The following is a 10,485-nucleotide window of genomic DNA, read 5'->3' as shown; positions in this document are numbered from 1 at the left end:
TTTGCTTCATTTTCCCTTCATTTTTTAAAATTCAACTGCTTTGTTGCATTCGGCAGGTCTAAAAGTTGTGTCATGAAATGGTGTAAAGGATGGAATGAGAGAGAATGAGAGAGAGAGAGAGAGAGAGAGAGAGAGAGAGAGAGAGAGAGAGAGAGAGAGAGAGAGAGAGAGAGAGAGAGAGAGAGAGAGAGAGAGAGAGAACAAAATACTTTTTGACTTTTTAAAAAAAAACTTTAATAGTGTCACAAATTCACAAAATTCCACAAAAAATTTCACAAAAAGTTCACAAAAAAAATAAAGACAGACACGGAATAAGAGAAAGTATGAGAGAGAGAGAGAAATAAAAGAGAGCGAAAAAACAGAGAGTGAGTGTGTGTGTGTTTGTGTGTGAGAGAGAGAGAGAGAGAGAGAGAGAGAGAGAGAGAGAGAGAGAGAGAGAGAGAGAGAGAGAGAGAGAGAGAGGAGAGAGAGAGACAGAGACAGAGACAGAGAGAGATTGAGGGAGAGAGAGCGAGAGAGAGAGAACGAGATAGACAGAGAGCGAGAGAGAGATTGAGGGAGAGAGAACGAGAGAGACAGAGAGCAAGAGAGATTGAGGGAGAGAGACAGAGAGAGAGAGAGAGATTGAGGGAGAGAGAGACAGTGAGAGAGAGATTGGGGAGAGAGAGCGAGGGACAGAGACAGAGAGAGAGATTGAGGGAGAGAGAGACAGAGAGAGACAGAGATTGAGGGAGAGAGCGAGAGAGAGAGAGACAGACAGAGAGAGGGGGAAGGGGGGGGATCAAACGACAGCGTGAGGGAAGGAGCTAACATTAACGTCCATTATCCCTGCTTTAAAGTAAAGGTTATTAGATTAAAGCCCCTCTCTTTGGCCCAACGGTGAGACATTTAAAGAGAAGCCAATAAAGCATGAGGCACACCAAAAAGCTGCTGCTTTCAGCGTGGCTCAAAGGCTCCTCAGCAGTCTGTGATGGATGAGGAGAAGATGATCCCATTATCTATTTGTTAATTATCACCCATAGAGATCCCGGCCGGACCGTGGCCCTGCGACCCCCCACCAGACCTGCAGTCACAGGGCCAGAGCCATTCCTGGACTCCCAGAAAAGAGGCCAGGACAAAGATAATTCGATTGTGCCTCTGGCCCATATGGCAGGAGACTTTGGCGGCCTAGCCAGGCCCATGGCTACCGACCAAGGCGCTCCACGCCACCACAATGACAACCCCCCCCCCCCGAAAAACAAACACAGAGAATCTGGTTAGGGGGTGAATGGACAGACAATGTTGGAAAGGGGGGTCAGGGTGAGTGTACGGGGGGATCTGGTGACCCAAAGCTAACACAGTCAAGCAGAAATGAGTCCTCTCACCAGTCCCTCTCAAAACAACCCAGTCTGATCCAGCAGTCCTGGCCCTGGAGATAAGGACGCCGCTTGAGAAAAGGGAGGTACCATTTGATTCAGTTGATCCTCTCCTCATATTCACCCCCTGTGTTTAGTGCTAGATCGCCTTTCTTTGCTCTGCACCACTGGCCGGCTTTATTTCGCTGGAAACAAAATGTGCTGCTGACTAGAGATTGTGGAGGATAGAAAATATTTCAACTGGGTCAACTCTTTTTGTGGTCAGACTGATGAATACGTAATTATCATGTCCTCTGACCTCTACAGCTGCAGCTAATGCCAGATACTGATCACACCACACAGCAGCAATTTACCCAAGAACCTTTTCTGGTGTTGCTGTTGTTATGCCATATACGGTTGCTGAATGGTTAATGTGATGTGGTGTATTGCTAACCATATACACTACCGTTCAAAAGTTTGGGATCACCCAAACAATTTTGTGTTTTCCATGAAAAGTCACACTTATTCACCACCATATGTTGTGAAATGAATAGAAAATAGAGTCAAGACATTGACAAGGTTAGAAATAATGATTTTTATTTGAAATAAGATTTTTTTTACATCAAACTTTGCTTTCGTCAAAGAATCCTCCATTTGCAGCAATTACAGCATTGCAGACCTTTGGCATTCTAGCTGTTAATTTGTTGAGGTAATCTGGAGAAATTGCACCCCACGCTTCCAGAAGCAGCTCCCACAAGTTGGATTGGTTGGATGGGCACTTCTTTGAGCAGATTGAGTTTCTGGAGCATCACATTTGTGGGGTCAATTAAATGCTCAAAATGGCCAGAAAAAGAGAACTTTCATCTGAAACTCGACAGTCTATTCTTGTTCTTAGAAATGAAGGCTATTCCATGCGAGAAATTGCTAAGAAATTGAAGATTTCCTACACCGGTGTGTACTACTCCCTTCAGAGGACAGCACAAACAGGCTCTAACCAGAGTAGAAAAAGAAGTGGGAGGCCGCGTTGCACAACTGAGCAAGAAGATAAGTACATTAGAGTCTCTAGTTTGAGAAACAGACGCCTCACAGGTCCCCAACTGGCATCTTCATTAAATAGTACCTGTTAGAGCCTGTTTGTGCTGTCCTCTGAAGGGAGTAGTACACACCGGTGTAGGAAATCTTCAATTTCTTAGCAATTTCTCGCATGGAATAGCCTTCATTTCTAAGAACAAGAATAGACTGTCGAGTTTCAGATGAAAGTTCTCTTTTTCTGGCCATTTTGAGCGTTTAATTGACCCCACAAATGTGATGCTCCAGAAACTCAATCTGCTCAAAGAAGTGCCCATCCAACCAATCCAACTTGTGGGAGCTGCTTCTGGAAGCGTGGGGTGCAATTTCTCCAGATTACCTCAACAAATTAACAGCTAGAATGCCAAAGGTCTGCAATGCTGTAATTGCTGCAAATGGAGGATTCTTTAACGAAAGCAAAGTTTGATGTAAAAAAAATCTTATTTCAAATAAAAATCATTATTTCTAACCTTGTCAATGTCTTGACTCTATTTTCTATTCATTTCACAACATATGGTGGTGAATAAGTGTGACTTTTCATGGAAAACACAAAATTGTTTGGGTGATCCCAAACTTTTGAACGGTAGTGTATATTCACCGTGTATTTATTATAAACAGTTACATGCAAAAAAATCTATTTGGGATGTTGATCACCAAGTCTTTTTAAACCAGTCTCCTCCTTTTCCTCGTCGATTGCTCTTTTTGCGGCTGAACTAAACTTGTTTTAATCATCAGTACAACACACCTTTTACCCGGGTTTCACCTTGTCAGTCCATTTCCTGGAGAGAACAGATGATCCCTAAGTTGCTAATAATTTGCACGTAGGTTCAATGTCCAGTTGAAATATTGCAAGCCATGTTTCTGAGGACTCTGCTCAATGTCCTTATCTGGATATGCTGTGCCATATAATGAGCCCTCATGGCATTGCCGCTCATCAGCATGGGGAGGCAAATGGGAATTGCTGAAGCACTGGTCCGACGCCTCAGCGATCTACAACCCAATTAAAGTAAACAAGAGAGCCATTAGAGAGCGCTGTGGATCATTAGACAGAATCTCAACTAGACACAGGGAGGCCCATCATAAACCCTGGTCAGTCACACAGACAGGATTAGCCTCGTGGAAGAGGACAGGCTTTGCAAAACACAACCTGAGACCAGGAAGGACTGAATGTGTGCTTCTCAGATGGCAGATGCAGCACTTTAACAGGGGACTATTTTGATCCTGTGGTGTTTGAAATGATTTCCATCCATGTACGTGCTGACAGACATGCAAAATGACCCCACTAAGATGGCTTAAAAGGGGTAACATGACTCTGGAAGACTAGACTTTTGGGAGACTGCTTGACTTGATACACTTGTAAAGCTGTGAACATTTAGGGCGTGGTTAGGGTTGCAAACTCCTTGAAATGGAAATAAGTGACAGGGACGGGGGTTGGATGGACGGGGCGGCGCGGGCGTAACAAATATAATGTGCCTTACACTACACACATAATATATATATTATTTATTTATTTTATATATAAAATAAGGAACGATTCCTTATTTTAAGGAGCGGTTGGCAACCCTAGGCGTGGTTATCCTTGTGTTTGGCACCATGCTTGACAGTATCGTCCCAGCTGGAGGGTAGCGGTAGCGTGTTATATGGAGGCCTCCTTCTTAAAAACCTTATGTTTAAGGGGCGTCTGGGTAGTGTAGCAGTCTATTCCGTTGCCTACCAACACGGGGATCGCCGGTTCGATCCCCGTGTTACCTCCGATTTGACCGGGCGTTGCAACAGACACAATTGTCCGTGTCTGTGGGTGGGAAGCCGGATGTGGGTATGTGTTCTGGTCGGTCGGGGCGCCTGTTTGGGGGGAGGGGGACCTGGGGGGAATAGCGTGGACTCCCACGTGCTACGTCCCCCTGGCGGAACTCCTCACTGTCAGGTTAAAAGAAGCGGCTGACGACTCCACATGTATGGGAGGAGGAGGCATGTGGTAGTCTGCAGCCCTCCCCGGATCGGCAGAGGGGGTGGAGCAGTGGCCGGGACGGCTCGGAAAAGTGGGGTAATTGGCCGGATACAACTGGGGAGAAAAAGGGGGGAAACTAAAAAAAAACAAACAACGTATGTTTACTCAAACTCCCAAGTTTTTCATCTTGTCCTTCTACGTTTGAACACTTGGAACTTTTTCAACCAAGTAAAATATGCGCATAGTCTGACGCCGTCCCGACTCGAACGCAGAAATGTTCTGCGTCGACTGGACGATATGAGGTTCCGAGACAACGCGTAGCTCGAGTTCACCAGTCATGACAACACGTGCCTCTGGGCTCTTCTCCCTGACACGCTGTCCCGGGGTAGTTTCCCTCTCGGTGGGGAAATGTACTGCTTCATTTGGAAATATGGCGCTCAAAGCACCCCCTAGCCCAGGGGTCAGGAACCTTTTTGACTGGGAGAGCCATAAAAGCCAAATATTTCTAAATATATTTCATTGAGAGCCATATAGTATTTTTAACGTATAATAAATTAAATATGTCTTACTTTTAATGCGACTTCTGGTGCTGCATGGTTTTGCTGATGGCCTTGTAGTCTGGTTCATACGTGGTGAGGTTGAGCTTCATGCAGGCGTTGAGGCTTCCATCAGTTAAACGTGAGCGTAGGTTGGTCTTAATGTTCCTCATATGCGAGAAAGACTGTTCACATGCATATGTAGAGCCAAACATGGTCAATACGGCAATACTCACACGCTGCATTGTGTGGTATGTCACAGGAAGCTCGTTCCAAGTTTTAAGAATCAGCTGGTCTTCAGGTTGAAGATTTTTAATTTCTGTCCACTTGTGTTCCCTCGCCAGCTCTGCTCGCTGTCGCGCAAGACTTTCCAACTCTCCATTAAGTGACTTGAACTTACTCATCCACATGTCTGATGCCTTCAGGTCAGCAACTTCCAGCTCAAAGTCTCCGATAGAGACCCCGGGGATGCATGTCAGGTCGATTTTGTCCACTGCACACTCATGTGGATGAGTGATGAACTTGAAAAGACCAGTGCGCGCACGAAATTCTCCAAAACGTGCTTTGAATGACTGCAGGAGATTGAACGTAAAGCCAGCTAGCTGCTGGAGATCCAGATGTTGAGTGGAGTCACTTGCTAAGCATGCATCTCTAAATTGTTGCAGTCTTTCAAAGTGCAGAAGACGACCTGTTTCAATGTCCCTGAGAAAGACTTCCAGCTTGCTTTCAAATGCAAACACTGCTTGTTGAAGGGATGAGATTGTATTTCCAATACCTTGCATTTTCACATTGAGCTGGTTCAGATGGCCAGTTATGTCCACGAGATAGTGAAACTGCAGGAGCCAGTCAGTGTTGTCTAGCTCAGGATGCTTGACGCCTTTCATTTCAAGAAAAGTCCGGATTTCACTCAGGCAAGCTGCAAAACGGCTGAGCACCTTCCCCCTTGACAACCAACGCACGTTGCTGTGTAAAAGCAGACCGGGATAATGATTCCCAACTTCTTCTAACAGAGCTTTAAACTGGCGATCATTTAAAGCTCGGGCAACAATAAAGTTGACCACTCGAATGACCAGAGACATCACCTCGCCAAGCTCCTGGCCACACGTCTGAGCGCAAAGCGCCTCCTGGTGCAGGATGCAATGAAAACTTAGGATGGCTCTCTTTTCATGTTCACGGAGAAGCGCTACAAATCATTTGTTCTTCCCCAACATACAGGGTGCACCATCAGTACAGACAGAAATAAGTTTATCCATCGGTAGTTTTTTTTCTTTAGCAAACTCCATGAAAGACATGAATAAATCCTCTCCTCTTGTTGTCCCTTTCATTGGCAAAACAGCCAAGCTTTCCTCACGCAGTGTGTCACCTGCAGCATACCTGGCAATGATACTGCACTGAGATAGATGGCTAACGTCTGTTGACTCATCTAACACGAGAGAAAAGTATGTCCCGGCGTTTATGTCCTTAATTTGTGTTTCCTCGACTTGATTTGCCATCATGATGCTACGATCGTGCACAGTTCTTGCTGACAGGGGCATGTCTTTTATTCGTTTGATTATCTTGTCTTTATTTGGGAAGTCATCAAACAGTTCATTGGCCACATCAAGCATGAATGTTTTGGCATACTCGCCATCTGTGAATGACTTTCCATTCCTTACTATTGCCAAAGCCCCCGCAAAGCTAGCGGAATTCCCGTCACCTTGCTTGGTCCACACACGTAGTTGCTGCTGACTCGTCTGCACTCTCCGCTGTAGCTCCTCGCATGCCCTTTTCCTGCTGTCCCCCGCTGGATATTTCCATGCAAATGAAGCATGGTGCGTATCGAAGTGCCGCTTTATATTTGACCGTTTCATCGATGCAATTTTATCATTGCATATTAGACATACCGCAGATCCTGCTCTCTCCACAAATGCAAATTCCTCTGTGCACGCAGCCTGGAATGCACGGTAATCATCGTCTTTTTTTCTTTTCGCCATCTTTTCCGTTACAAGGGTTGAAGCGGATAAACTAGTTGGCTATCTGATAAAATTGATTTCTTCACCTTTACAATGACCCGGACATGCTCGCGAGCCATTGGTTCCCGACCCGACCCACGGGTGACCTGTGACCCGTGAAATGTATCTTCAAAACTAATTTCTGTTTACTTTAAAATGACAGTATTATTAAGAAATATCAAAAGTATTTTAAAATCAGTTCCAAACTGATTTAAAAAAAAAAAATTTTCAACTCAAAATTGTCTGGGAGCCATATGCCGTCATCGGAAGAGCCATATATGGCTCGCGAGCCATAGGTTCCCGACCGCTGCCCTAGCCCGTCCCTTTGTCCCCCCCTCCCCGACATACAGGGGAGCCCCAACATGGGCCAGTCAGGATCAGTGGGGGGTTACTGGGAGGGCATGGAGACAAGCAGCCTGGGCACACAGACAAAGCAAGGGGGACCGCTTCCCCATGGCAGATCTGACTGGGCTCGCAAAAAAGGAATGCTAATTGACGTCAAGAGAGAGAATGGGGGTGCAAGTAATAATATTGTAGCGAATTCGGGGGGGGGGGCAGTACAAGAACCGCTGTGGCGCGAACCCGGAACTCCCGTACCACGGGCGACAACGTTAACCAGTTTGTTGTGACTTCTCTTATGTACACTATTGTAGTGTTACTATTCGTGGGTTACTAACTTAATCACTATTATATATAAGTACACGGAGACGAGGATGCGGCACAAGTCTGATCTTTACTGACGGAGACATCACACACTACTAGGCTCGACCAGTGTATTACAGAACTCAGTAGTGGTGACAGTCCAACACAATCGAGCACCGAGTGCTCGATCCAATACACCACACAGTGGACTAAAGGGTCTGACCCGTTAGCGATGGGCTAACATGTCTACTTATCCATGCACGTTACACTGCCCCCTCTCCTCGGAGAGCGCGTCCGCGCGCATCCCACTTCTAACACAAATGTAGCGAATTCGGGGGGGCGACCGCAGGAACCGCCGCAGCCGGGTCGCGAACCCGCATCTCCCGCACCGCGGGCGACATGGGTTCGCGTCCCGGCCGTGGCGACGGTTCCCACGGCTGCCCCCCCTCCCCGAATTCGCTACAATATTTAACAATCAAGCTACATGTGATAAAAACGCTCATTCATAGACCGTAGAAGTGACTAAAGGTTGCATGTGATTTGAAACACGTGATTTGATAAATCCAAAGGTGATTTTAACCAAAACTGTGGTTTGATGAAAATACATTGCCATTTTTATCATTCGTCACAACCTTGTATGTTTTGTCATTCATTGTTTGGATAGGGGAATTAAAAACTTAGAAACCTGTTACCCAGAGAGTCCTAAAAGGGTGGAAGGAGAAAACGTTTTCTGAATTTGGGGTGTGGGGCGATCATTAAAAACTAATGAAAATAGAAATAAAGCTTTTAATTGTTTCAACTTCAGACCCTGACAGTAATAGACTGTATATTTGGATGATGGCCTGGCGGCCCGTCTAGGGTGTCTCCTTGCCTGCCGCCAAGTGGCTGCTGGAATAGGCTCCAGCACCCCCACGACCCTGAGAGCAGGGTAAGCGGTAAAGATAATGGATGGAATAATGGATATATATATGTAATGATGTGAAGTGAAACTATTGGTCACAGTGTGCAGCACCAGCAGAGATAAGCAGTGCAACATGCGGTGCGAAGAAGCAAATTTGATGCAAAGCTGCAGTGATTAAAAGGAGGTGACATTCAAATGCTGTGGCTCACACACTTCATCGAGTCTGACTTTAATTAAATGTAGTAGACTGTGCAGATGCTGCTCATTAGCTTGCAATCTTTCCAGTGACCCAAAATTAAACATTAGGTTGCAAAATCTATATCACCCATGGGCTTTTGCTTCCACAGAGATATGGCACAAAAACCTCAGAAGTGTTATTATTTTATCTGGAGCTCACTTTATTCTTAATTCACTTGGTTTTTTCTTATCCCCAAGGGTCACACAAAACCAGGCTCTTAATTTTAAGAGCCAAATTATTTCATAATATTCCCTCCCCTCTACTCTCCAAGTTAATAAAAAAAACCTGTACAAGTTGATATCATTACCATTGATGCCATATGCAACAAACAGCAGGACGTGGTCACTGCTACGGGTGTGTAACTTTAGCAAGAGCCCTACGTGGCTGGCTGTGTTTGTGTCTCCATATCATATTCTCATTTGCGATGAATGAGGATGGATAAGGGGTTGCCTCAAAAGAGGCTTTGTGGACTGCTAGCCAGTCTATTCACTGCCCCTTAGAGACGAGGAGGGCTAAAGAGGCTGCACGGTGAAGGAGGCCTATACACCGAGGACCAACCTGGGACGCACAATAGCATATGCAAATAATGTTTCAGTGAAATGAACGAGCTCCGTCCCACAGCAGATCGGTCCAGGTCCCTTTCACCAGAGAGACGGACTGTTACTTACAAGCTACACACACACACACACACACACACACACACACACACACACACACACACACACACACACACACACATACACACACACACACACACAATTATATTTTCCACAATTCTGCTTTTATTACAAATCAAAAGTCTACTTCTCCACCCCTGTGGACACCATGAATGTAAACTTGATACAACAAATAGACCTGGTATGAGAATAAAGTTGTTTATTACGATTGACCTCAAACAAAAATAAGATCTCTTTAGACTATAGTGCAAGTGTATTTACAAATGTACACACACACACACACACACACACACACACACACACACACACACACACACACACACACACGCACGCACGCAGGCACGCACGGACGCACTCGACTGGCAGTGGTGATTTTGCAATCTCCCAACAGTTTAAGTGGGATTGGGAGTTGTTATAGAGTCCGTATGGTTTCCAGCATGGTTCAGGACGGGCTTCTTTTGACATCGTCTTGAAATAGAATAATCCCGGAAGTGAGTCTACCTCTCCTCAGTCTCTTCGGTAACAGGATCTGTTCAGTATCTGTTGTAATGAAAAAGAGGAAGCATGTGTTAGGTATATGGGACATCATGTATCTACAGTGGCCGCGATAGGCTGCACAGCTCTACCACTTAACTAATCAGGGTTACCTGTGTAACCAGCTGGTGAAATCCATTAGCTCGGGCTCGGAGGAGGACGAACAGGTGGATTGGGGCGACTTGGATCCCGCTGAAAGTGCGCTGGAGACAGTCAGGGGTGGCGACGGGATGCCGGCGGTCCGGAGCGCCGCTTGGTTTTCGTCCAGGAGCTGCTGCAGGGCTCTGATGTACTCCACTGCGGACCGGAGCGTCTCCACCTTGCTGAGCCGGCCGTCGGCGGTCCCGTTCGGCACGTGTTGGCGCAGGGTCTGAAAGCCGGCGTTCACCAATCTCACCCGGTTTCTCTCTCGCTCGTTTCTCCGGGTCACCGACGCCACCAGTTGCTGCCGGCGGGGGGGATAGTCCATAGTGAGAAGGGCGGTTTTCCCGGAGCAGCGGAAGAGCTGCGGTGCGACGGAAGGCTGCCTCTTTGCCAGTGCCGATTCGCCCCCGGCGCGCCTCCGATCGGGGCTTCCGGCGTGGGAGCCCGGCGTGGGAGCACGGCCAGCCGACAT

General features: G+C 46.5%; 1 protein-coding gene across 1 annotated transcript in view; it reads right to left on the bottom strand.

The window, feature by feature from the left end:
* Positions 1-10,485, bottom strand: part of mapk8ip1b (mitogen-activated protein kinase 8 interacting protein 1b) — a 56,334-nt gene extending 45,849 nt beyond the window's left edge. The window contains exon 1 of the mRNA XM_056279345.1: positions 9,983-10,485. Within this exon, the coding sequence (XP_056135320.1) occupies positions 9,983-10,485 (503 nt within the window). The remainder of the gene's footprint in view (positions 1-9,982) is intronic.

This window comes from Lampris incognitus, chromosome 4 (genome assembly GCF_029633865.1).
Source record: "Lampris incognitus isolate fLamInc1 chromosome 4, fLamInc1.hap2, whole genome shotgun sequence".
NCBI lineage: Eukaryota > Metazoa > Chordata > Actinopteri > Lampriformes > Lampridae > Lampris > Lampris incognitus.
This window is presented reverse-complemented; position numbering and strand designations above follow the sequence as displayed.